Here is a 26,716-nt window from a genome sequence, read left to right on the forward strand (position 1 = left end):
GTCAGTGAGGCTTGGGTGGGGCCGAGGGTGTAAGAAAGAATATAGAAAAAACAAGTAGTAATGGAAAGAACAGAGCTGTTGTGCTCTGGGAATACTCTAACAATGAAAGGGGAACTTCTCCAGATAATTTAGGAAGCTGAGCTTTATTCTAAAACAATTCCTGGCTGGCACCCAGGATATAACAACAGTTATAGTAATGGGAATACTTAGCATTCATCAAGCATTTCCAATGGTCCAGGCGCCATTCTAAATGCTTCACATCTGGTAACTCAATCCTCACACCAAAGAAGCATTCCATGAAGTGGGTGCTTTATCTCTTCCATTTTTCCTATGAGGAAGCTAAGGCACAGAAACGGTACACAGCTTCCCTAAGGTCACCTAGCTAGTAAAAGGTAGAGCCTGGAAGAAAGCACCTGTCCTAGCAACCTTCCAGCATGGGTTTGGGAATATCAAGATGTAGGAGTTAACATGCTTTGAAAAGCGAAAAGCACTATATTAATTTTAAGATAAAGGATGGTATGTCAGCTTAGAAATTCTAGAAGACAGAAATTGTTGGTCCATAGCCCAGTCTTTAAGTCAGGAATTTTGTATCACATAGAAAAATGAAAGGCATTTGCTCAGAGGCCAAAATGAATGTAAAGCCATTTGAACTATATGTCTGTTGGGCCCAGGGATTTGATGGTTTATATCATGAACTACATTATGATACAAACCAGCTGTAGGCTGGAAAGTCAGGGAAAATTTGAAGCCAAAAGTCTGTTCAGGTAGCCGACTGATAAGAGTATTGTTCTTCACCTAAACTAAAGCTGTTTCCATTCATTTTGGGGAAGTAGAATCTTGGTGAGGAGTGAAATGGGGAAAGGGAGTGGCTCCAGTACTGATTTTCTGGCAGACAAGGAGTGGGGGAGGGATCCACTATTTTAATTTCATAGAGACAGAGGAATTGAATTTTGCATACCACTGATACCACTGATAAATCATTCAATCTTTTGGCACCCTCCTGCAGAACTAACCCCTCAAAAAACAAAGAAAGCATTCAGAACCGGTGGTAAATGACCCGCCTGCAGGGGGTGGAGCTGGCTTTGTTCCAGTGCAGGGAGCCCTAAGCAGTCTGCTTAGGAGGCAGGGTCCATCAAAACCACAAAACAGCCTCTTGCCTCACTGAATGGATCACCCAGCAGCCTTCCTCTGCCAATTCCAAGCCAGTTCTTCAGAGGTTCCTGATTCAGTGCTACTTACCACGCTCTCAACCCACACTGCTCCTCATTGGTACACAGAGGATTACAACCTGTTCCCACTCTCCTCAAATGAACTCAGGACAGAGAAGACAAGTGAGATAACAGGGACCCTAGTATATACTGAGCCCATGTGCCCACAAGAATTTAATCTGTTACCTAATTCCTGATAAAGCCCAGTGAAGGGATATTATCATGACTTTCATAAACAAAGGGGAAAAACAAGGCCCAGAAGGGTTCAGCTGTCTAACCCAAGATTTAAACCTATCTTCCCAAACCATGAGAGACTCCTAACTCTGGGAAACAAAGGGTTGCAGAAGGGGAGGTGAATGGGAGGATGGGGTAACTGGGTAACAGGCATTAAGGAGGGCATGTGATGAGCACTGAGTGTTATATAGTTTATGTTGGCAAATTGAACTTAAAAAAAAATAAAAATAAAAATAGGGCAGCCGGGGTGGCTCAGCGGTTTAGTGTCGCTTTCAGCCCAGGGTGTGATCCTAGAGACGGCAATCGAGTCCCACGTGGGGCTCCCTGCATGGAGCCTGCTTCTCCCTCTGCCTGTGTCTCTGCCTCTCTCTCTCTCTCTCTCTGTATCTCATGAATAAATAAATAAAATCTTTTTAAAAATTTAAAAAATAAATAAAAATAAACTTGCCTTCCAACTTTATTCATTCAATACATATTTAAGCACTTGCTGTGTCCAGGGCTAGCACTGGGCCCTGGGGAAACAATGGTGAGCAGAACATGGCTTCATCCTCGTGGAGTTGACAATCTATGGAGGAGATAAACATGAAATAATCATTCCAATGGTGTAAAATTTCAAAGGTGGCAAGTTCCACTAAAACCTCCAGTAAGGACACTTGAGTGTATCAGGGAAGGCCTCCCTGAGGAAGTGATATGAACTGAAACATGATGGGAGCCAACTGGGTGAAGATGGGGATGAGGAGAGGATGTGCAGAGGCCTTGTGGTGGGAGCCAGCATGATGAGACCGAGTCTGAAAAAAAGCCCAAGTGACTTGAGGGGAGGAGGGGACAGGGGGAGGCAAGGTGCAAGATGAGGCCAGAGAGGCTGTGGCGCCCAGACCCTGCAGGGCCTCATAGATCACTTTAGAAGTTCCCAGAGCAATGGAACTTTTGAATGGTTTGAGACTTTGGGAAGGAACAGGTCAGATTGGTACTTAGCAACCGCCACACAGGGCCCAATGAGAAGGGCAGAGCAGGTGTGGAGCTGCTGCGGACCAGCAAGAAGGTAATACGGATGAAAAAGAGACGCAGGGTTGAGATTTCTAGGAAATAAAAAAAGCTCAGTGATAGATTGTGTGTGGAGAGTAAGGCACCCAGAATGGCTCCTGGGTGCTGATCTGAGTTCCTGGGTGGCTGGTAGAACCATTCACCGAAAAACACTGCAAACCTACCTTCTTTTTTCTATTCCACACTGCCTTACGCTAAAGATTTGATGATGGCCACTGGGAGAACAAGTTTGTGCAAAAGCAAATAGACTTGATGAGAGATAAAATTCACGTTATAACACAAATTTTATCTCATCAAATTTCCTGAGGTTTAGTATTTTATACATTAATGTTAAAATTCAAGTGCCAACAAATATCATTTATCATTAAATTCATCAAATTCATATGAACTTAAAAGTCATGACAAAAACTGAAAGAAGTGAGAGTAATGTCACTAAGAATATGTTGGTGAGCATAGCTTAACATATAGACTTCTCAAATCACTGTTGTATGCCCGAAACCAGTGTAACATTGTGTGTCAACTATATACCTCAATAATAGATAAAAAGTAAAAGAAAAGCAGGCTTAAAAAGTGCTTTTCAGGGGATCCCTGGGTGGCGCAAGGTTTGGCGCCTGCCTTTGGTCCAGGGCGCGATCCTGGAGACCTGGGATCGAATCCCACGTCGGGCTCCCGGTGCATGGAGCCTGCTTCTCCCTCTGCCTGTGTCTCTGCCTCTCTCTCTCTGTGTGTGTGACTATCATAAATAAATAAAAATGTATTTTAAAAAAGTGCTTTTCAATAAAGGGTAGTACTATTTGGTTGCAAAAATGACTGAGGGGCACTGATGGCTTTTGGTGGACTGATGGTGTCGGGGTTGCTAAACCAGCCCTATGAAGAGCCCCACAAGTCAAGAACTGCTTCACCCTGAATGCCAATAGCACCCTTCAGGGGGAAACACTGCATAAAATGCCTGATGGGTGTTATAAGAAGTGATAGGATGTTCTAGGGATATTTGGGAGAATTGCCCTGGCCTATCCTCCCATAATACAATTCTTGGGATCAGATGAAGCAGAATGAAGGGATAGGCGGCAAATTATATCCATCTCACCTCTCCTCTTAACTTTTTCTTTAGGGGAACGGCGGGGGGTTGGTATCCAGGAAGCTTTTCGCAAGAATTTCCGCAAGAATCTGAATAAAAACGATGGTCTTCATTTAAAAATGTACACAGAGGGATCCCTGGGTGGCGCAGCGGTTTAGTGCCTGCCTTTGGCCCAGGGCGCGATCCTGGAGACCTGGGATCGAATCCCACGTCGGGCTCCCGGTGCATGGAGCCTGCTTCTCCCTCTGCCTGTGTCTCTGCCTCTCTCTCTCTCTGACTATCATAAATAAAAAAAAAAAATTAAAAAAAAATAAAATAAATTAAAAATGTACACAGAACACTTTGCACCTGTCCTTCGCCTGCCTGGAACGTTCATTGTGTTACTGGCTCCTTCTCACCTCCGTCCCACACCCCATCCATCGCTTTCTACCTCCTTAGTGTTTTGTTGCCCTGACGGAACTGGTCGCTTTAGGAAATTAACCTTGTTTCCGAGAAATCTGCCCTCCCTCCCATTAGAAAGGAAATTGCTTGAAAGCAGAGCCCTCGCCCGCCCTGCCCCATTGGGTCCTTAGCGCCCAGTTCCACGTCTAACGCTCGAAAAGAGGCAGGGTGCGGTGGTGCCTGGAGCCCCTACGGTCCCCGCACGGGGCGGGCGGGAGGCCAGAGAGCCCCTGCGCAGAACCCCCGCGCAGCTCCCGACGCCCCCCTCCCAGCGAGGGCAGGGGCGGCCTACGCAGGCGCGCTTCTGGCCCCGCCCACACATACGTCACCGCGGCCGTTACGGCGCTAAGGCGTCTCGGCGCGCGATTTAAAACCAGCTCCGGAGCAGGAGAGCAAGATGGGACCTCCCTGCCCAGGTGAGGGTGGGTGGGTGCGTGGGGGGCGCCGCGGGCGGGAGTCGGAGCGAAGCGGGCAGGCAGGGTCAGCGGGCGGACCCGAGCGCGGGTTATGGATATTCTTGGCCTAGTTGTTGGCCTTGCGCTCCGCTGGCCGAGTGGAGGAAGGCGAGGGGAGGAAGAGGCGGGAAAGGGGGAGGGGTGTGCCCGCCAATCGGTAAGCGGCTTGGGGCGGCGTCGGGAGCGCGCGTGGGGCGATCCCTACTCCTCAGTCCCTTTCCCGTGGGCTCCCACGCCGTGTGAGGTGCCTCTCTCTCGAAAGGTGGTTTTCCTGGGGTACACTTGAGTTCACAGCCCTGAAAGCGTTGTGATTACTGCTGAATGCTTAACACGCACGCATTTATCTTTACATTCATTCTACAAGCATTGAGCGCTCCCTTTGGGCTAAATCCTCTGTCAGGCGCAGAGATATAGTAAAGAACAAAACAGAGAAGATCCCAGCTTTTTGGAGCTTGTATCCTAGTTGGGGAGACAGTAAACAAATGAAATAATTACAGATGAGGCTGAGTGTTGTAATTGGGAACAGCAAAGTGAGGGGAGGGGCCCCTTCAGGTTGAGGATTCAGGAAGATCTTACAGCAGACTGGGGAACTTGTTCTAGGCAGTGGGAGCAAGTGCAAAAAAAAAAAAAAAAAAAAGCCAAGCGGGGAAAGAAGAGCCTGGCTTGGGTTAGGACTGGAACATGGAGACTGAACAGTGAGACTGCTGAGACCTTTTACCTTGGTCTTGGTAAAAGGTCTGAAAATTTAGAGTTATATTTTGGATATGATAAATGACTTATGTGAGAGACAGGTGAAGAGGTAAGAGTTTGACCCTCAGGGGAGTGATATGGGCCGCTCAGGGAAGTGGCCTGTAGACTCAAACAAATTTGGACATTATCATCATATAGATGGTAAAACCATGGGAACAGGTGAGAGCTCAAGAAATACCCTATAGGGAAGATGCTCCAAACCAGCATTTTGAAGCTAGACGGAGAAGGGACAGCTTGAAAACTCTCTCAGAAGAGAGTGGTATAGAAGCCCGGAGTGTTTCATGAAGCACTGGTAGGGGTTTTCATCTGTTTCAGATGCTGCTCAAGCTCAAGAGAGATAAGGCCTGACAAGTAGCAGTTGGATTTGGCAACATGGAGGTTGTAGGTGATTGTGTCAAGATAGTTTTCATAAAGTGGTGGGGACGGTAGCCAGACCATAGGGGGCTGAAAAATGAATGTGAGATGAGGTAGATGGAGAAAGTGTCTTTGAGCTCAGTGACCACGTGAATGAGAGAAACCAGAGAAGGGATAGTCCAAGAATTCAAGCATGCCTCTGATCCCCATCTTGAGTTTCCCTCTTAGACAAATTCCTCCTTCATTGCTTCCTATTTTTTTTTAAAGTCTCCTATCAAGGTCCAACTCCCCTCCTCTTGAAGTGCCCTCATCCAGATAGTAACAGGTCCTCTTTATTCAATCTCTAAGAATGTCTCTTGCCTCCTTTCCATTTCTTCTTTCCTTTCTTTTGTTTTGACCTCAGGTGAGAGGTATGTTGACTGTACTCTTCAGCTTGTGGAAAGCTATTGGGGAACACGTGAAGTTCTTCTCCTTGTATTTTTTTATCCCTACATACCACTTCTGTTCCCTTCCCCTTACATGGGCAGACATTTAGTGTTTATTGTATATCACTTTATTTTATTTTTTTTACTTTATTTTTTAAAAAGATTTTATTTATTGAGAGGACAAGCAGTGGGGGAGGGGCAGAGAGAGAGGGAGAGCAAGTGGACGCCCTACTGAGGGAGGAGCCCAACTTGGGCTTGATCCCAGGACCCCCAAGATCATGAACTGAACCAAAGTCAAACAACCAACTGAGCCATCCAGGTGCTCCTGTATCCCTTTATTTTTAGTGTGTTCCTATGAAATATGTGTTGCATTATGGGTTTTTGTTTTTGTTTTTTTAATATCATCAATTTAGAACCAGCTGAGACACACTTTCTTATTCCTGTTTGGGGGATGAAGAAGCAAATGCTTAGAGCATTTACTTACTTAAAAGTTCTCCAGCTAATGGGGTGCCTGGCTGGCTCAGTCTGTAGAGCATGTGACTCTTGAGCTTAGAATCATGAGTTCAAGCTCCACAGTGAGTATAGAGTTTACTTAAAAAAATTCTCCAGCTAGTAAGTGATGGACCTGGGGTTTGAAGTCAAGCCTTTTGGTTTTTTTTTTTTTCTTTTTAAATATTTTATTTATTCATGATAGACACAGAGAGGGGAGGGGGGTGGGCAGAGACACAGGCAGAGGGAGAAGCAGGCTCCATGCTGGAACCTGACGTGGGACTGGATCTTGGGACCCCAGGATCACGCCCTGGGCCAAAGGCAGGCGCTGAACCGCTGAGCCACCCAGGGATCCCTGAAGTCAAGCCTTTTGATTCTTAAATCTGAAAACTTTCCTCCAAAGTCTCTCAGTTCCTTCATCTCTCTCCCAGTGGTCCTGTTTCTTGTCCTACCAAAATAGACAATAGCCACCCTGCTACCATAGTCACACTCTAGACCTTGTCATTATCAGTAGCTACACCACTCTGTCATCTCAATTTTAAATATCCTACTTCTCACTACCACTCCTATCTTTCCAACTCCCTCTTTGTTCCCTGATCCCAATAATTCTAATGATCTTTTGACCCAGCAGATCTATATTCTTTGCTTTTCCCTGTCCCTCATGTCTCTCATGTTCTTGTTCCCTTCCTTCCTTAGCTCACATTCCATGGTCAGTCAGTATAATCACTTTTCATACACTCATAACCCCTTGCCCTCTTCTAGCATATTTATACTTCCTTGACAAAATCACAACCCTGATTAATTCCAACTCTGCCTTAGCCCCTGCTTACTCAGTGATCTCAAGGGGATCCTAAAGCTGCCCAGCAGTTCCTTGCTCATCTAACTCACCTTCTCCTAGCTGACTACTCTATAAATTCCTTTCTCTCCTGAAATCTCCAGTACCTCCTGCCTGGCCCTCAACCCTTAGCTACTGAGTTTTTGGGTTTTATGGTCTTATTTTACTAAGAAAAGCATTCCAAAAGGAACATCCACAATTCACCATTTTGCCTGCTCCCTCACCTGCTTCTGTGCCTATGTTGTTTGGCTTCCTTCCTATTGCTGTGGATGGGCTGTCCGTGATCTCGGGAAAGGTAGCCCCTTTACCTGCTTGAGTGTGTTGTTCAGCAACTTTTACCATTTCTTCTGCATGATCTCTGAATAATGCCCTCCCCACTCCCCCATCCCTTGCCAAAGATGTCTGGAACATGTGAATATGGTATCATACATGGTAAAAGGGGTTTTACAGGTATGATTATCTTGGATTATCTGGGGGGGCCAGTGTGATTACAATGGCCCTCATAAGAGGGATATAAGAGATTCAGAGTCAGAGAAGGTGATGTGATGACAGAAGCAACAGGTTGGAGTGATGGGAAGAAAGCAGGCAGCCACTAGAAGCTGAAAAAGGTGAGGAAAGAGATTCTTTCCTAAAGCCTTTGAAAAGAACACAGCCCCGCTGACACCTGGATTTTAGACTTTGACGCCAGGACTGAAAACATTACATTCGTATTGGTTTAAACCACTATGTTTGTGGTTATTTGTTATAGCAACGATAGGAAACTAATAAAATCTGTTTCATTCTTTCTACTAAGCTGGGGTTTTTTCCATATTAAAATTAATTTCTCAACCTTACTTCCCCTTCAGCTGCTTCCCTCCCATTTTTGCCCTTCCTTTTTTTTTTTATTTTTTTTTTAAGATTTCATTTATTTATTCATAAGACACACAGAGAGAGGGGCAGAGACACAGGCAGAGGGAGAAGCAGGCTCCATGCAGGGAGCCTGACATGGGACTCGATCCTGGGTCTCCAGGATCATGCCCTGGGCTGAGAGCGGCACTAAGCCGCTGAGCCACCCGGGCTGCCCTTTACTCTTCCTTTTTACAGCATAAGTCCTTGAAAACCTTGTCTCCATTTGCTGTCTCCAGTTTCTCTTCTCTGGAATCTAAGCCCATTTGACTTTCTCTTGCCCCTCCTACTCTAGAAAAACTGTGGTTGTCAAGGTAACCAATCACCTCTAGGTTGTTAAATCTAATGATTGATTCTCAGTCCTTCTCAAATTTGACCTCATTGCGTACCTCATTAATTTGACAAGGAAGCATCAGAAACCACTCACCCCACAAAAAAAAACTTAAACAGTAGAGGAATATTAGCGTTGGGAAAGATCTTGGTGGAAGATGTGCAGTGAAATTCCACCCTATGACAGGCCCCAAGCCCCGCTTTAGATCTAGGAAATAATTCTGTGATACGTTTCCTGAGCAAGGGTTCTGTTCCATCACGGTTGGCCATAATGAATTTCTTCTTTTCAGAAATCCGTGGGCGCCCCCTCAATGCCTCCTCTCCTTCAGAACGGGTGTTCTCAATGGCCCTGCCCCGGAAGGCCCCTCTCAGTACTCCTGGCACCCCTGTCCTCGAAGACTTTCCCCAGAATGACGACGAAAAGGAGCGACTGCAGCGGCGGCGCTCCCGAGTCCTGGACCTACAGTTCAGCGCAGACTCGCCTCATTTGCTAGCCTCCCCTTCTGGTAGTAGGTGCGTGCCTTCTGCGCTGCCCACATGGGGTGGCCGCCTGCATTGGGTTACATGGGCCCAGCATCTCTACAATGCCTCGTGGGTTTGGGGTCTGGAGTTTGAAAAGTTAGAGTACCATGGATCCTTGACAGAGTTTTTTGGTTTTGGTTTTCTTTTAGGAATATTGACATTTCAGCCACGATTCCTAAGTTTACAAACACACAGATTACAGAACATTATTCCACCTGTATCAAACTGTCCACTGAAAATGTGAGTATCTGCTGGTGTATCAGTGAAGGTTTTGCAACTTGATCACAAGGGAAATCTAGCCTTCTTGATTCTGTGGAGAATGTGCTATTGATAGTAATTGTGTGCTTTCCTTCTCTAGCTACTCTTTTCAGTGCTGATGTTTTTCAGTATGCTTTTACTGTGTTTTTTGGGCCTTCCATGCTCTTTCTGGCAAGTTACCTGCCACCTGCAGTGTATCTAGAGAGGTGGCATTGCTTAGGGGTTGATAATGTGAGTTCTGAAGCCAGCCTCTGTTGGAATCCAGTTTTTGCCATTCATAAGTTCTATTGCCTTGGCAAGTCACCTAACCACTCAGGGTCCTTTTCCATAAAATGAGAATTTGAATAGTTCCTGCCTCATAGAGTTGTTCTGAGGGTGACTCCCTTTGTGTGCAGTGCTTATAACAGTGTTTGCACACAGTATAAACTCAAAGAGGTTAACTCTCTAGGTTGTCAGAATGAGGAGATACGTGTATGAATTTAGCTGTGTTACCAAGTGTTTATGGGAATTGATACCTGTGGTGAGATGTGGGCTGTTACTGTATAGAAATGTAGCTTCCTCTTTTAGGGTAGCATTATTTACATGAGCCTAGGCTGTCAATAATAAATCTTTCTGCACTTTTCTGTTTTCAGAAAATCACTACCAAGAATGCTTTTGGCTTGCACTTGATTGATTTCATGTCAGAGATTCTTAAACAGAAAGACGCCGAACCGACCAACTTTAAAGTAAGAATGCTGTTGTTCATCTTCTCTTGCATCTGAATTAATGATGATTATTTCTGATATTTAGCACAGCACTGTCATTGAATTCTGCAAATACACTGATCAAACACAGAGAAGATATCTTTCTGTTATATTTTGTTTATTCCCTGTCTTAGGGGAATCTTTGTCATTTTTTTTTCTTAAAAGCAAGTAAATATTTTATGAAGCTTGCTGTGTTTTGCTTATTCAGCAGTTCCTTTTTATGTACCCAGTGAATATACCTCTGTTTGTTGGACCAGGTGGCTGCTGGCACTCTGGATGCCAGCACCAAGATCTATGCTGTGCGCGTGGACGCTGTCCATGCTGATGTCTACAGAGTCCTTGGGGGGCTGGGAAGAGATGCAGCATCTCCAGAAGAAGCAGAGAGCCATGATGCAGGTATATGAGTTGGGATCTGGATTTAAGGGGCGCTTTTTAAAAAATATTTTATTTATTTATTTGAGAGAGAGCACAAGGGCAGGATGAGAGGTAGAGGGAGAAGTAGACTACCCACTGAGCAGGGAGTCCGACATGGGGCTGGATCGCAGAATTCCGGGATCGCGACTTGAGCTGAAGGCAGACACTCAATCACTGAGCACCCAGGTGTTCCACTCTTTAGAGTTTTAAAGAGCATGAGTTAATAAGTTTAGATACATGCCGAAAAACAATCCTTGCAGGACCTAGTCTTATTTCTTCTTTCAGATACAAGTACTACTAAAACAGGAACAACCAAAAAGGCCCAAAAGCCAAAGAAGAAGCACTCCTACAAAACCATTGAGCAGAATGTAAACAATCTCAATGTCTCCGAAGCAGATCGGAAGTGTGAGGTGAGGAACTGTGTGCAGTGTGGTCTCTGACTAATTCAGAGCCTCAGCAGCTGAAACTTGGCAAGGCTACGCCTGCCTTGCTGGTATTTATTTGCTTGCTTGGGCCTCAAAGGAGTAAAATATATAAGTCAATTATCATCCCTTAGCTTCATGGTGAAGACTCAAGGGTGTAAGTCCCTGCTTTTCCTACAGTATTTCAGGATGATTGAGTAGAAAGAGATGGCAAATCCCCGAGAATTCTGATTAATGAAGCCATTATTTTTCTTTCCAGGAACATGCAGCAGAGATTATGATAGCCTACATTTGTTGTGCATTTACTGGGTGCCCTGTGCTGCTTTAAGCCTGTGAACCAAGTTACCTCACTTAGTCCTCACAACATTCTTGTTAACATTTTCTGAAGAGGTTATCAAAGTACAGGGCTCTTATGTAACTTGCCCAAAATGATGCAGCTTGTAAGTGAGCTAGGATTTGAATCTAAGTGGCCTGGCTCCATAGTCCTTGCTCTAACAGCTATATGATCTGATAGATCCTAAGGAATCTACTTAAAGGAAGCCAGAGGCCTCGTTTATCTTTAGCATAGTTAATTTAAAGCAACGGTGTTGGTACAAGCTTTTTAAAAATTTTGCTGTTAAAAACAGTATCTCCGTGAACATCCTCGTACATACTGTCTTTGTGCTCTTCTGAGAGTGTATCTCTAAGAACATTTTGAGTCATGGAATTTCCATTACTGTCAAAAATAGGTTGTGCCAGCCTTCTGTCCCACCAACAGTGGACTTGATTACTCTTTTCTCCTACCTCTACAACATTTGTAAATGGCATTTAAGGTCAGACTAGAACTGATCACCAAGGGAATGAGTGTATGTGGGAAAAGGACAGCCTTGGGATACCCCAATCTTAAGAGTTCAGAGAGCCAAAGAAGAAACCACCAGTAGGTAGGAGGAAAACCAGGAGAGTGTGGCACCCAAATGAAAAAGTGTCAGGGAGGAGAGAGTGATCAGCCGTGCCAAAGTGGCAGTCTGGGGCTGACAGGGAGCTTGGAGAAGACTGTGGAGCTGAAACTCTGACCTCCAGGGAAGGGATGCTGCTTGGCTGGTGCTAGTGTCCCCGAGTTTGGAAGAGGGGTTCAGGACCCAGGACCCAGCCCTCTGAGGAGGGCATGCTGGTTGGTACTGGTGTCTGTGAGGGGCACACAATAAGGCTGGTTCTGTGAGTGTGAGACAAAGTGCAAATTGAATTCAGCAAGTGCTACAGGTAGGGTAGGAAGCCCTGTTGGGTGACAGGAATAGGAAAGCTACAGAAAGAAGCAAGTCCCTTCTGGCTTGCAGTCTCTCTCTAGTGCCCCCTCTTGGTGGAGCCCCCTGGGAAGGCCTGGCAAAGCCCAAATACTGTCCCAGAGCCAGTATCACAGAGCAGCTGATAGAAGGTATGTTGGGGCTGAGAGGCAATAGCTTAATAACTGGTAGAGAGGTAAAGTGTCAGCATTTTTACTTACAAAAAGGTTTGGGGAAAAAAACAAAAACAAAAAACAAAAAAACCCAAAAAGGTTTGGGGTGGGGGTGGGGTGGTGGAGAAGGAAAGCAATGGGGAATCTAGGTAAAAGTTACACAGAAGTTCTTATTACTATTTCAACACTCTTGTATGCTTGAAATTTTTCATAATGGGGCAATCAAACGGCAAGAGAGGAATGAAGGCAGTATAGGCTGGTCTCTTGAAGAGTTTTCCTGTACATTTGAACAAAGTAATTGGTGGCAAAAGTAGGGGAAAGTAAAGTCTTAGAGGGTTTTCTTGGTTTTTTTGTTGTTGTTGTTTTGTTTTGTTTTCTTAATGGGAAGATTAGCAGCATGTTTACTTATTGATGGCAACAGTCTAGTGGAGAAGGAACAATCTAGAATCTAGTGGAGAAGACAGGAGAGTTGCTCGAATGGAGTCCTTGATCCTGTGAGAAGGGAAGGGAATGGACAGCATTGACAGAGCTTGGCTAAGGAGCACTTGTGGCTTGTGAGAGATGGATGCAGGAGTGCACATATGGGAGCATTCCAGGTATTCCTTCTCGTGTCCCCCATTGAAAAGGAAGCTGGATCATTGACTGACTGAGTGTGGAGGAAGAAAGGTAAAGTTTTGAAGAGAGAAAAAGGTAGGAGGGTGAGTGAGTGAATGGACTGGGGAACTGTAGTTTGCTTGCCAGACAACATTCAGGGTTCATCTGCGGGCCATGGCAGGTAGACTTAAAGTGAGGTCAGTCAGTGTAACTTTGTATGTTTCTCCAGCCATGGTCATCTGTGTGGGTACAAGCATGAAGCACGCAAAAAGTTGGATTTAACACAGGACTGTGTTTTGCTAAGTCAGAGGAGCACTGAAGTGAAGAAAAAGGGAGTGGTTACGGTCGTTGCTTATGGAACTTCAGTCAGGAAAAGGAAGGGGGAAATGAGGCAGCATAAAGCCATATGATCAGTGGATTGTAGGGCATGGTGGGTCAAAGACTTCTTGGTGTTGGACCAAGAACACCAATCTTTTTGGACAAGATTGTGTTGGCTGGAAAGAGGAGGTGGTTGCCACGGGCACTTGGAATTGAGCATATGGAGAGGCTGTAGTCATGGTTATGATTCAGTTCAGACAACAGGCAAGGGAGTGAAAGACAGGAGATGTGGTATTCATGCTGGGATCTCTTGAAGCCCTGGGGTTTTCACGATGAAGCTCACGGCCATTGAAGGAGAGGATATCAAGGAACTGAGAGGCCAGCATGTTGGATGGATCAATATATGCATGATGAATCCACCAAAAACTATGACAGCAATGAAGTTGGAGAGTAGTAATGAGCCAGGAGCTAATATTAAAATCTTCCAACAAGAGGGAAGGCCTGGGGATTGGAAGGTGATCAACACACAGATGGGCAGAGTGTAGTGGGGTCTGACCTTATTATATTCAAAGCGGAGGGTTTTAGGACTTGGGAAGGAGAATAGTCTGGAAGCAGTGATGGGGAACTCACCTATCCCACATGCAGGCCAGCAGTCAGGGAGCTGCAGGAGAGGAAGCAGCCACAGTGGTGAGGCCTGTGGGGAAGCAGTGTCCTTGGGCAGGCAGCATTTCATTAGAGTAGTGCTCCTTTTGTCATTTTCTTACCCAGAATGGGCCTTTTTAGGTATTTTCTTCCTACCCCACTACCCTTTAAATTAATTATTATGGAATAAGATTTTATCAGCTAGTGTTGAGCCTTGGAAAACCACAAGTAACTATCATTTCTAAGATTTCCCTACCCTCCCCCAAGAACTGGTTTTTACTCCCTTGAGAATGATACTGCCTCCAATTAAAAATGAATGAGTTAAAGCTGGTAGGTGGAGAGAACCTTCAAGAATGAAGTGGAGGAATATAGGGAATTTCTAGAGGGCCCTGGGGGGAAATAGCCATTGTTAGCCTACGGAGATGGGGACCAAAGAGGGGATGTCAGAGCTGTATAGGTTTTAGACCCTGGGAAATGTAGAATCCTGTGGGATCCTAGGTCTTTTATAAATAAATTAAATAAAGGGAAATGATGAGATTAGTCCTGGTGGTCTCATAGCAGATGATAGTGGTAGAGGCAGAGCACACAGGGGGCTAGGAGTGAGGGGCTTTGACGGCTTCACTCTGAGTGATGGGGCGGTTCTGCTTTGGCCTTGCTTGGCCGCTCCAGCCTGTGCTGGTGTGAGGACAATGTGTGGATGGGTGTGGAGGGGGTCGAGAAAGGTGAAATGCCGAGGCCAAGGCCAAAGAGGGAGGAGGGAAACGAGTTGCAGGCACTTTGTGGGGAGGGAGTTCTGTTTATCCATATGTCAGAATTGACCTTAGGTAGTACCACATTTGGAAGCATATGATGTGAAGTTCAGATCCTGGTTCCACTCTCTTAGCTGTGTGGCGCGGGAAAAGGCTCTGAATCTCACTTTGTTAAACTGTAAAAACAGGTTAACGCTAGTTCTGTCTGCATATGGGTTTTGTGGTAGAGAATCTGTCCCTGGCAAAGTGCTTCATCCATGGTAATATGTTGTATACCCCTAAAGAGGAGCCATATAATTCTCTCCCATCTTCCCTTCCCCTCTCCAGTTCTCCATGTTTTTCCTTCTTCTTAGATAATCTGAGCATTAATTTCACTGTCATTCTTGGCTTTGCTTCTGGTTCTGTAGTGAAATGTCAGTTCAACAGTATGGTTGGAAATTTTGTTTCCTTTTCTGACCAGCTAGACCCAATTCTGGGGAGCCTGAGGAGGCTTGCACTAACTAGCCTTGCCCATTATTCTAGAGAGAAAATGAGAGAGCAAGTGGTGCTGTTCCCTCTCAGCTTGTGATGGTCAGCCACATTTATGCTGCGTGAAATCACTAGTCTTTTTTTTTTTTTAAGATTTTATTTATTTACTTGAGAGAAGAGAGATTGTGCACAAGCAGGGGGAGTGGCAGGGAGAGGGAGAAGCAGACTCCCCACTGAGCAGGGAGCCTGATCCAGGACTCAATCCCAGGACCCTGGGATCATGACCTGAGCTGAAGGCAGATGCTTGACAACTGAGCCACCCAGGTGCCCTGAAATCACTAGTCTTAAACACCAAGTACCCCAATCCTAGAAAGTTTTTTTGCTCTGTAATCCACCATAAACTTGTAATAACCCAAAGCCCAATTTGGAAGATAACCAAGAAGGAGGGATTGTCAGAGACCTAGAATTTGAAGTTTCAACTGTTTCTTGAACCTGTATTCTCTTGGAGATGGCATGGAAATGAGAAAGCAAATATTGTGTGGGTGTGTCTAGACCAGTTGAGAACTCTTGTTTGTGTATGAGCTGATCTGTTTTGGACACAGCTCTCTGTGTGTAAAATGTTTGCTGTCATAGGAGATTCCAACCTGATTATAAGCTCCAGTTCTTTATACCAGGAGCGCACAAATGGATACAATACAAGGAAGTTCAAGGCACATACTATAGGAAGTCAGAGTGGGTGGAGGTCAGAGCTTATGGAAGAAGTGAAATTTGAGCTTGGCCTTAAAGGAAAGGTAGGTATTTATCAGGTGGACATTGCCAGGCAGAGGCATAAACAAAGGCTGTGAAGCAGGAATGTTTCTCCCTAAAGGGAGCTGGACAGAGTACAAGTTTGGCTAGAGCCCAGGATCTACTCACAAGGCTGAAACAACCTTTAGACTTTACCATGCACTTTATTATCTACCAAAGGCTCCTTTTACTATTTTACTATTTACTATTACTATTTACTATTTCTCTTCCTCGCTGTGGACCCTTGTTTCAAAAGATTCACCTACTGGAGGTGCCTGGCTGACTCAGTCTGTAGAGCATATGATACTTGATGTTGAGGTCATGAGTTTGAGCCCCATGCTGGGTGTAGAGATTACTTAAGACACACACACACACACACACACACACACACACAAGGTTCATCTACCCAAACTGCAGTCACCAATTATTCAATTTCCCATCAAATAACTCAAAAATGTCAATCAGATCTAATTTATATGGAAGAACCATTGTTCTCTCATTGCATGATATAATTCTAGACAAAAGTGACGAAAATTATCTTAGTGTTTTTCAGCTTTATATTTTAGTGTTTACAGTTTCCGTGTTGACTCTTCAATATGCTAGCTTCACTAACTACCCACACTGGACCTCTCAGGGTATGGGGATCCAGGTGGGATGCCAGTGCTCTGGTTAGCATTTGAGGAAGGGAATGGGAATAACAACGCTAGTATTTTTAGGATAGGAAATGGGAGAGACCAGAGATGAGGGTTGACTCAGGCGTGGGTTGTATTGGTGGCAGTAGAGGTGAAGGAGGAAGGGGGATAGATGGTAGAGATCTACTGGGAGGAAAACCCACCAGGCTGACTGCCTGAGGGGTAAGGAGACAGGGAGAATGGAGGTGATGTATTTGATACTCTGGGGCTGGAACGATGGTGAGATGGGCTCATTGGAGGCGAGAGGAGAATCTCGGTTCTGGCCAGGTCAGGTTCAGAGCTAAGGGGGCCAGGAAAGAGCCAGAGAGCCACATCTCTTATCCTACCTGAGGCCCCTTCTCTCTCTCCACACTAGCTACATCCTGAAACATAAAGGAGACCTGTGAACCCAATACTTGCCCTCTTGCCACACATGCCTGTGTCTTGCTCTCTCCTCATTCTCGTGCACTGTCCCCTGTTCTACCTTTGGGATTGCTATCACCTGGCTCTGCCACTCCTGCTCCTTACCCCAGCCTTGGAGGCCCTTTTACAACCTCCCCTATGTTTTACCCATCCACCTAGTCCTGCTGACTCTGCCTGTCTTTCCCCTGAATCTCTTGGTTGTATTCCCCAAATCTGTGAAAATATTTCTCCCCAGAGAAATAATGGGATCTTGTGAACAGATCCATCACATAGGCTTTTTAAGTCCACAGAATTTGTTGTGATAGCATTCTGCCAGGCCCTTTGAAAACAGTGACTTGTGGGAAGAGACAACAGAAGGGTACCGTCCATGTGGATCATAAACAGGTTGACATAGTAGAAGCTGTGTACTTGAATGCTGTATATTTATTCAGCTGACCACACACAGTCTTCCTTTTCTATTGGTATCTGCTAAGATGAGATTTTACTGATTAAATAGAAAGTCCTTCCCCTGCTTCAGTCACATGCAGAGATATCTCAATTCCACATATGCAGTTGTGAATGAGCAGGGTCCAATGAAGGAGATTTTACATTTGCTTCGGCTGCATCCCATAATTCATTGGTTTCCTCTGGTTTTATGCTCAGATTGATCCCATGTTTCAGAAGACGGCAGCCTCATTTGATGAGTGCAGTACAGCAGGGGTATTTCTCTCTACCCTCCACTGCCATGACTACAGAAGTGAGCTTCTGTTTCCCTCTGATGTCCAGACTCTCTCCACTGAAGAACCCCTGGAGCTACCAGATTTAGGTTGGGTGGAAATGACAGATTTAAAAGGTTAGTACACATATATATTTTACTAGAGCATTTTAGTCATCAGAAAAGTTTCCACACAACTGTGGAGCATAATATGCCCATCCTTAGGTTGCTTGTTTAAATTACCCAGAAGGTTCCTCTGGAATGCCACATTGGGCATCCTTTAGAGAGAAGCGAACTTCTTCCTCTCTTGCAGAACAGAGTCTAACAATAGTAGCTAACGCTCACTGTTGCTCTTGGTCCGTATGTTCTCCATCCCTCACGTGACCCTGTTAGCAGCCAGCTCTCACAGGCATGTATTAGGGCTGTGGGCTAACCCTGGAATGTCGAAGTTTGGACTTGGGAAAGGGGCTTTAATAGGTTTTTGTTGAGCCAGAGAGGCCTTGTTCTTATTTGTTGCCAATCCAGGGGATCCTGAGGAGAAGACGACATTGTGAGTTATTTTCAGACTCTATTTTGGTGGTCTGAGAATGAACCTGTCTACTGTCAGCCCCTTTTACTCTCCCAGCAAGGGTTTTATTCCCCCCTCCCATCCTGCCTTCCACACCCACTTGGGGGGATCGTCTGAGAATGTCGTGACTAGCATGGGTGGGTGGGAAGGCCAGGCACGGGAATACAGTAGCTACACTTGCATGCAGTCATCTTTGTGTATTGTATGAAATTGATCCCTTCCCTTCCAGAACCACACAGATGTTAACAGTGCTTGTATTTCTCCTTTCTATTCTTGTCTAAGGTTTTCTAAATACAAGTGTTTTGTGCTAACGGTCTCTTTTCCAAGTTTATGGTCTCAACTGGGGCTTTAATTCTGTGAGGTAGCTAGTTTAGTTTAGGACTAAAATAAGTAATATGTTATGATTGGTTATGCAGTTAGTACACTTTAAGGAAGGGTTTTTGATTTCCCAACTGTAGCATAGGGCACAGAGTCCATTTCAGAGTCAAATGTCTATGCTTCAGGCTTCTGCCCTAATGTACTAATGCTTCGAGTGCCACTGTGGAGCCTACCTCCAGTGCAGGGGTGTGTCTGAGCACTACCCTCTCCCTGGGCAGAAGTCTGTGACCTGGAGCTTGGCTGCCAGCCAGCCTGTGCCACAGAACAGATGACTGAGGCTCTCTTTTCCATCATGCTGCCCTGGTCACTTTGAGGTGAAGGGAATGTACTCCATCCATACTCTTGCCATTTCCTGTCCTCTCCAGCACCCATGCAGCAGTGTGTGGAAGATGGCCAGATTTGCCCTTCGCTGGCTGGGTTCCAGTTCACAAAATGGGACAGTGAGACACATAATGAGGTGAGTTCAACTTTTAGACTTCTAAGGGTTCTGGGCATTTGTCCAGCAGCTCGTGGTTTCAGTGAGATGGCCCAAGTGAGAACCAAAACCGTGGCATCGTTTTTATTTAGCCAGGAGTACAGAAAATATTTCCCTTGGCATTTCTGTAGTGTCTAAAGCCTGAGGGATAGGAACGGAGGGTGAGGCAGCCCTGTCATTCCTGGTTTTTTTTTTTTTTTTTTTTTAATCGGCTATCTCAGCTATCCCCTTGAACATGGTTAATTCCAGGCCTTTGGTCTTAGGCTGCTGTCAGGCTCAAGGAATTTCCTGCTCTTTGGGGTTGAGTCCCCTGGCACAGAGTTTCCTGAGAAACTGTCATGTGTAAAGCTTTCCTCTGTATATTTTTAGCATGGCCCCCTTTAGCCTACTTACTATCACTTCCAGAATAAATGGTCTCCATGGAAAACTGTTTTCTCTAAACAAGTAGTTAATGGATGTAGATTCCTGTTTCATGTTTTACAAAATGTGCCTAATGACAATACGCCTTCATCCTGTGCTGCACAGTATCAACTTCCTCAGCGCTTTACCCTCATGAGAACATGGACTCTCGGGCAGGGGGAGGAGTGGCTGGGGCCTGGAACCTAGGGCTGAGAAGGCACTTCTGGGCAGGCTGCTACTCCAGTGGTGACTGGGGTGGCTGTGGGAGTAGGGAGACCTAGAGAACCCCCTCTCTTTGTCCTGTCTAGTCTGTCTCTGCACTGGTTGACAAGTTCAAGAAAAATGAGCAGGTGTTTGACATCAATGCTGACGTGGAAGAGAGTGACTGCGAGGACTTCCCTGATGGGCCCGTGGAGGATGACTTTGATGTCAACGATGAGCCTGAGCACAGCATAGCCGGGGATCACACCGAGCTCAGGAACTGGAAGGAGTCCTGCCTCGCTCAGACCTGCCCGTAAGGCTCTCAGGGCCACGGAAGATGTTCCCAGAGGAGTTTTCCATTGGTTCGCAACAGATTTCTTGCTGAGACAGTCTCATTTCATTTCTGAGATTGGCTACCCTGGTGCGCTGGCTGTGTTGTCCACACAGGTTGAGCCATCCTGACTCACGGTGGGATCATACCTGCCTGTGAATGTTGGCTCAGCCACCTATTGGTGATAAAACTGATGTTGCAGGAGTTTGTAAGGATAAAATTAAAATATGTAAAGTGCTGGGGAAAAGTATGTGGGATATAAGAATTACTTCAGTGGTGGCTGTTGTTACCACTTGCTTTTTTTTTTTTTTTTTTTTTTAAGATTTTATTTATTTATTCATGAAAGACACACAGAGAGGCAGAGGCATAGGCAGAGGGAGAAGCAGGCTCCATGCAGGGAGCCTGATGTGGGACTCAATCCCAGGTCTCCAGGATTACGCCCTTGGCCGAAGGCAGGCGCTCAACCACTGAGCCACCCAGGGATCCCACCACTTGCATTTTGGTAGCACAGAGCATGCTTTCTACACGTGATGTGTAGTCTGGCTTTTGGCTACATCACTTCATCTCAGTTATAGGCAGAAACAGGCTTCTGTGTTGCTTACAGAAATGAAGTGGCCCTTGCTTGAAGGGTCAAGCAAAGAGGAGGGGAGTTTTGGGTTAGCCAGATAGGCAGACCAGGAACAAGCAAAGCAGGAAGAAACTAAATAAGCAGATAAAAACTGAGTGTATTGGGGAGGAGGAGAGGCAGTAGAATTGGTCTGTAGTGATCTCAATTTTTTATTACTCTTGTTGACCTAGAAGAAAATTAGTTATATGTACTTAAGAGGTTAGTAGCATTTTAATTTTGAACATGATTTGGAAGCGGGATCCGTAATCCTGTGGCATGAACAGGGTTGGGTGTAGGAGGTTCCATAAGACTACGACAGACAGTCCCTCTGATAGTTCCTGTGCTTATAGGAATCTTGTGATCCTGGGATCGGGGACAACCAAGCTGGTTTAGTATGAGGTAAAACCTTAGAAGTTGTTCAGGATAATTTGTTTGCTCATGTGGGAAATCTGGTAATGTCTCTTCAAACCTGAATAGAAGTTGACGGGCTAAACGTTTGGCACCTCAGGGCAAAACTCTTCACCGAGGACCTTTGTCTCCCTCCTTTCCTCTCCTGATTTGTACTGTTAGTATGCCTGCAATCTTGCCCCTTTCCCATCCTATCTTCCACAAAGTGAGAAATGGTAGACAGGTTAGTGGGTTGAAATCTGTTAATCCATACTCAAATGTCCGAGAACAACTGTCACTTCTCTTGACTTCTGAGGAACTGACAGTAGTAAAGGAGTTTAATCACTTCCATTTTGTTTTGAACAAATGTCTGTACTTCTCTTCCCAGTTTCAAACAGAATGGAATCCTAGGATCCATCCTACTGAGTGCATTAGGGTCAGGGCGGTAAGGTTCTAGCCTAAGGTTTGGTCCATCTTGAAATCCTTACCCTCGATGTGGCGCTGGCCTTTCCTGAGAGATCAGTAAGTATTTAAACTGCACAGACTTGACTCCACCGTGGATAGCTGTGAGATGTGGGACAGAGGCAAGTGATATCACCTTTTGGGGGTCTTTGTTTTCCCACCCACAAAATGAAGGCTTTGGTCTAGATGATAATAATGTCTGAGCTCATCGAGCTCTTTATTAGTCTAGCTTTATGCTAGACGCTGTGCCAGGGGCCTTATCCGCATTACCTCATGTAACTTACAGAAAATAGAAAATGTGATTACTTAAGCCTTGCAACAACCTTATCATTAGGTCCTGTTGTCCCCATTTCAGAGAAGAGGAAACAGGTTCAGAGAAGTTAAGTAATGGGATAGAGCTGGGTATCGCTCGGGGCCTGCATGTAATGACCTTTTGATAGTAGGCCCCACCCCAGAGCATATAACTGAGTCCCTGAGGCTAGGCTTTGCAACACATTTCCCAAACCTCCTTGGGTGATTGTAGTATGCACCAGGATTCTGAACATTATACTGGACCAAAATGTCTTTAAGGTGGGATAGGGCAGTGTTGCTTCATAAGTACCAGTGTTCTTTAGAATGCCCTGTGTTTTTTGGTCCATGGATGGCAACACTTAGACAACCGTTCACATCATACATTAACAGGCCAGGACTAACAAAGTGCTGTGTGTCCAGCTACAGCTTGAGCTCACTCCTTCCTGCAGCAGTGGGCCATGTGTGCTCTAGCCAGTCTCTCTGTGGGACAGGTGCTTGCTGGGGTTAAGGACCTAGTCTGTGGTCCAGGCCCACACCACAACCTGCTCCATGCATGCCAGAGTGAGGTGTTCTGCTCCGTTCTCTGTTCTGTTCCTGCGGAGTGAGGTACTATGAACCAGCTAGGAGACTTTTAGCCGGCAGGTATTTGTGTGAAGTGGTAAACTGGTGCTAACTTGCAGAAGGTCCCTATGGCTGGGGCACAGGTAGAAGGGATACTTCTCCCAGAGGGGAGAGAAGTGTGATGGAGGGGCAGGCCTTGAAAACTGGGGAGACTGGGAAGTGGGTTAGTTGTTGAATTGGGGAATTGGGACCAGTGGGGTGCTTGCAAGATAAAAAGGTTGGACTTCCAAGTGTCAGTGGCCTCAGACCTGCCTTAGCCCACAGATTCCCTCAGGGGATGGGAGCCAAGCTCTTTATAGCTTTGCCTATAAGTTCCCAACAAATTCCCAGCCTGACTGCCAAAACAGATGAGTATTGAGTGGAGATTCTACTGCAGCCCATCCTCTTTCTCCCTCTGGAGTTCACAGTGCAGTAGAGTGGTTAGTTAGTGAACACAGGCCTTCTACAGACTGGAAATGTGAATTCTTTTAGTATATTCTAATTTTTTAAATTAAGTTTTAGGGGAGCCTGGCTGGCTGAGTCAGTAGAGGTACCTGATTTTTTATCTCGAGATTGTAAGTTCAAGCCCCACGTTCGGTGGAAAGGTGACTTAAAAATCTTTTTAAAAAATAGTAGGGGATCCCTGGGTGGCTCTGCGGTTTGGCGCCTTCCTTTGGCCCAGGGCGCGATCCTGGAGTCCTGGGATCGAGTCCCGTGTCGGGCTCCTAGCATGGAGCCTGCTTCTCCCTCTGCCTGTGTCTCTGCCTCTCTCTCTCTCTCCCTATCATGAATAAATAAATAAATAAATCTTAAAAAAAATAAAATTAAGTTTTACACAATAAATATACAAATACAGTTTCCTGGTTTTGAGGTAAAGATTCTGTAGATAAAGCAAAGTCCTCTTTTAAAGCTTTTTGAGCTTACTCTATAAAGCTTGATGTAAAGAAGATTTATATTTATGGCTCAGTATAGATAAAAAGCCCCTCCTTATCTGAGGATTCCTTGTTATCTTTACCTTTAGAGGGCAGTATAGCAGCACTAACATACTTTCTGATGTGTCAGGCCTTTAGGAGAAAGCTACCTCGTAAATACTAGTACCTTGCAGAAAGGTTGAGAAACCAAACCCAAACTGCCATGCTGGACTGGCCAGTTAGGCTCTTCACACACAGCAAAGAATAAAGCTAGATGGCTTAACAGATTACATGCCTCCCCGCCAGTCATTTGGGGAACAAATTAAAATAACATTGGTGTCACTTTCAGTAGACAGTACAACTATTACTGGAGCCCTCACTTATGGAAGGATGGTAAAGGAGTGGGAGACTGTCATTTGTATTGCAGGAAGCCTTGTGTATGGGAAGGTCCTGAGGCTGCTTTAGAGAATTGTGTCCAGCTCCCAGCTCTGGCATTTTACTAATTGTAGTCTTATATAAAAACTGTTTTCTTGTCTCTCAAATGGGTAAACTTTCATTTCATGAAATACTTTAAAAACTTCTTGTATAACTATGATTATATTGGGATCCCTGGGTGGCGCAGCGGTTTGGTGCCTGCCTTTGGCCCAGGGCGCGATCCTGGAGACCCGGGATCGAATCCCACATCGGGCTCCCGGTGCATGGAGCCTGCTTCTCCCTCTGACTGTGTCTCTGCCTCTCTCTCTCTCTCTCTCTCTCATAAATAAATAAAAATTAAAAAAAAAAAACTATGATTATATTATAAAATTAAGAGAAAAACACTTTCACAAAGTAAAAATCTAAGGAATTATAAACGATGAAGTATTTATATTGGACTTCCTCTTGGAAATGCTGCTCATCTGTGGAAAAGAGGGTAGGTAGAGTCTTCAGTTTCATCATATGCTGCTTTACATGTAACTGGCATGATTGTGTTATATATATTGACATGTACACAGTTGGGACGTGTAAAAACATAATTTCATTTGTGTTACAGGGAAGAAATGATACCTCTTGGGGATGGAGACATTAGGACCATGTGCCCTCTTTTGTCCATGAAACCTGGAGAATATTCCTATTTTAGTCCCCGTACCATGTCAATGTGGGCTGGCCCGGATCACTGGCGCTTTAGACCCCGACACAAACGTATGTACTTCTAAATGGAACTTAAAGAGATAGTGTCAATGGTCAGTATCCATGTGACTTCAGATGTGGCCATATGTGGAAATGACCATGGGCATACAAGGCAGGACTCTAGGCAATCCTCTTGAGTCCCTTCCCTCTTTGGGAGCTTTGTACTATTGCTCCATAAACTTATCCCTGAATAAACTTTGCTGCCCACCAAAAAAAAACACAAAACAAGGTAGTACTCTAGAACTCTGAAGCATTATGTGTTATGCATTCTTTCTTTGAAAAGAAGGGATTAATTAACATATTTTGTATTGTGTTTTGTTAGCAAGACCACAAATTATAAGGATGAAACTAGGTGTATGGTTTTCCTTTCTTAATACTGTTAATACTCAGACAAAAATGCTGAGCATTTTTGTGGTTCATAAGGGTCTTGCAAATGGGTAAATAATGTCCACCCAGAGGTGAACAGTATTGACATCTGTGTTCATTTCTGCAGATGATGCTTCCTCCAAATCAGAGTACAAAAAGAAGAATTCAAAGAAAGATTTTGAAATTGACTTTGACGATGATATTGACTTTGATGTGTATTTTAAAAAAACAAAGGTTTGTGCTAGATTTATTAGCATTTGTGCTTAAGTTACTCTTCTCACTCTTCAGATGATTTTTAAAGAATTCATTGCAAATTTAAGTTTTAGAGTAAATGAATGGTTTCATTTTCCCTCAGTCTCTAGGGGAATTGAGAAATAGTCCCAAACTCAGTGGCAGATAGAATCAGATTTAGATCCCTGGGTGGCGCAGCCGTTTAGTGCCTGCCTTTGGCCCAGGGCGCGATCCTGGAGATCCAGGATCGAATCCCATGTCGGGCTCCCGGTGCATGGAGCCTGCTTCTCCCTCTGCCTGTGTCTCTGCCTCTCTCTCTCTCACTGTGTGCCTATCATAAATAAATAAAAATTAAAAAAAAAAAACTAGAATATGAATAATGTCTAGCAAAATCATTTTCTTACACAGAACTAAGAACTCTGACAGTAGGCTAGTGCTCCTCAATCTTTCCCAGGCTCCTTAAGATAATATATATATCTCAAATATATACAACAAACAAAATATGTATATATATATATTCATTCACTTTTAAGATTTTATTCATTCACTTGAGATAGCACAAGCAGGGGTTGCAGAGGGAGAGGGAGAAGCAGGCACCCTGCTGAACAGGGAACCTGATGCAAGCCTCCATCCCAGAACCTTTGGATCAGAACCTGAACTAAAGGCAGACACTTAACTGACTTCGCCACACAGGCACCCCTGTTTTGACCAATCTTAAAGATGCCTAGAAGGGGCAGCCCAGGTGGCTCAGCGGTTTAGCACTGCCTTCAGCCCAGGGTGTGATCTTGGAGAGCCAGGATTGAGTCCCACGTCAGGCTCCCTGCATGGAGCCTGCTTCTCCCTCTGCCTGTGTCTGTTCCTCTTCTCTGTCTCTCATGAATAAATAAATAAAATCTTAAAAAAAAAAAAAAAAAAAAAGATGCCTAGAGGTGCCTGGATGGCCCAGTCAGTTAAATGTCTGACTCTTGATTTTGGCTCAGGTCATGGTCTCAGGGTCATGAGATTGAGCCCCATGTTGGGCTCTGCACTCAGTGGGGGGTCTGCTGGACATTCTCTCTCCCTTTCCCTACCCACCATGTGCTCCCTCTCAAATAAATAAGTCTTAAAAAAATTCTCCCTCTGCCACTGCCCCGACTCCTGACTCATGTGCTCTCTCGCTCTCTCTGTTTTTTAAAAAAAAAAAAAGCCTGGGGGATCCCTGGGTGACACAGCGGTTTAGCGCCTGCCTTTGGCCCAGGGTGCGATGCTGGAGACCCGGGATCGAATCCCACATTGGGCTCCCGGTGCATGGAGCCTGCTTCTCCCTCTGCCTGTGTCTCTGTCTCTCTCTCTCTCTGTGACTATCATAAATAAATAAATAAATAAATAAATTTTAAAAAATTAAAAAAAAAAGCCTGAACTTTTTTTTTTTTTAATTAATAGGCTGCTACTATTCTGACCAAGTCCACTTTGGAGAACCAGAATTGGAGAGCCACCACTCTTCCTACAGATTTCCTCTATGAGACTGATCATCTTGTCCAGCTATATCTCAAACCAGGCATCAGGGTAAGACTGCTCCTTGGCTTCTCCAGGCTGCTGTTGTCTCATGTGCTGATGGATTGGGGGGCGTCAGATGGCTGTCAGCGTGACTGTCAGCCCATGCCTTTGAGGACAAGGAGAGCTCATGGGGAGGAGCATG

The 26,716-nt window shown here is 45.1% G+C and overlaps 1 protein-coding gene and 1 long non-coding RNA gene across 4 annotated transcripts in view; one reads left to right on the top strand and one right to left on the bottom strand.

Annotated features, from left to right (window-relative positions):
- Positions 1-26,716, top strand: part of NCAPH (non-SMC condensin I complex subunit H) — a 43,366-nt gene that overhangs the window by 4,718 nt on the left and 11,932 nt on the right. Inside the window, exons 1-12 of one of the 3 annotated variants that reach the window (XM_038561369.1) lie at positions 4,288-4,421; positions 8,819-9,041; positions 9,200-9,290; positions 9,941-10,033; positions 10,309-10,447; positions 10,751-10,875; positions 17,613-17,802; positions 18,976-19,067; positions 19,793-19,998; positions 24,305-24,453; positions 24,935-25,041; positions 26,461-26,583. In XM_038561369.1, coding sequence (XP_038417297.1) covers positions 4,403-4,421; positions 8,819-9,041; positions 9,200-9,290; positions 9,941-10,033; positions 10,309-10,447; positions 10,751-10,875; positions 17,613-17,802; positions 18,976-19,067; positions 19,793-19,998; positions 24,305-24,453; positions 24,935-25,041; positions 26,461-26,583 — 1,557 coding nt within the window. In that variant the 5' untranslated portion in view covers positions 4,288-4,402. Of the gene's footprint in view, positions 1-4,287; positions 4,422-5,525; positions 5,596-8,818; positions 9,042-9,199; positions 9,291-9,940; positions 10,034-10,308; positions 10,448-10,750; positions 10,876-17,612; positions 17,803-18,975; positions 19,068-19,792; positions 19,999-24,304; positions 24,454-24,934; positions 25,042-26,460; positions 26,584-26,716 lie in introns of those variants that run through there. The other 2 variants (XM_038561370.1, XM_038561371.1) reach the window with 2 other exon arrangements.
- On the bottom strand, positions 1,867-4,265 carry LOC119877165. Its single transcript, XR_005372378.1, has 3 exons — positions 3,963-4,265; positions 3,574-3,653; positions 1,867-2,007 (listed from the first exon to the last, which is right to left on the bottom strand). It is a non-coding gene; the product is annotated as an uncharacterized LOC119877165 (long non-coding RNA).

This window comes from Canis lupus, chromosome 17 (assembly GCF_011100685.1).
Source record: "Canis lupus familiaris isolate Mischka breed German Shepherd chromosome 17, alternate assembly UU_Cfam_GSD_1.0, whole genome shotgun sequence".
In the NCBI taxonomy this organism is placed as follows: Eukaryota; Metazoa; Chordata; class Mammalia; order Carnivora; family Canidae; genus Canis; species Canis lupus.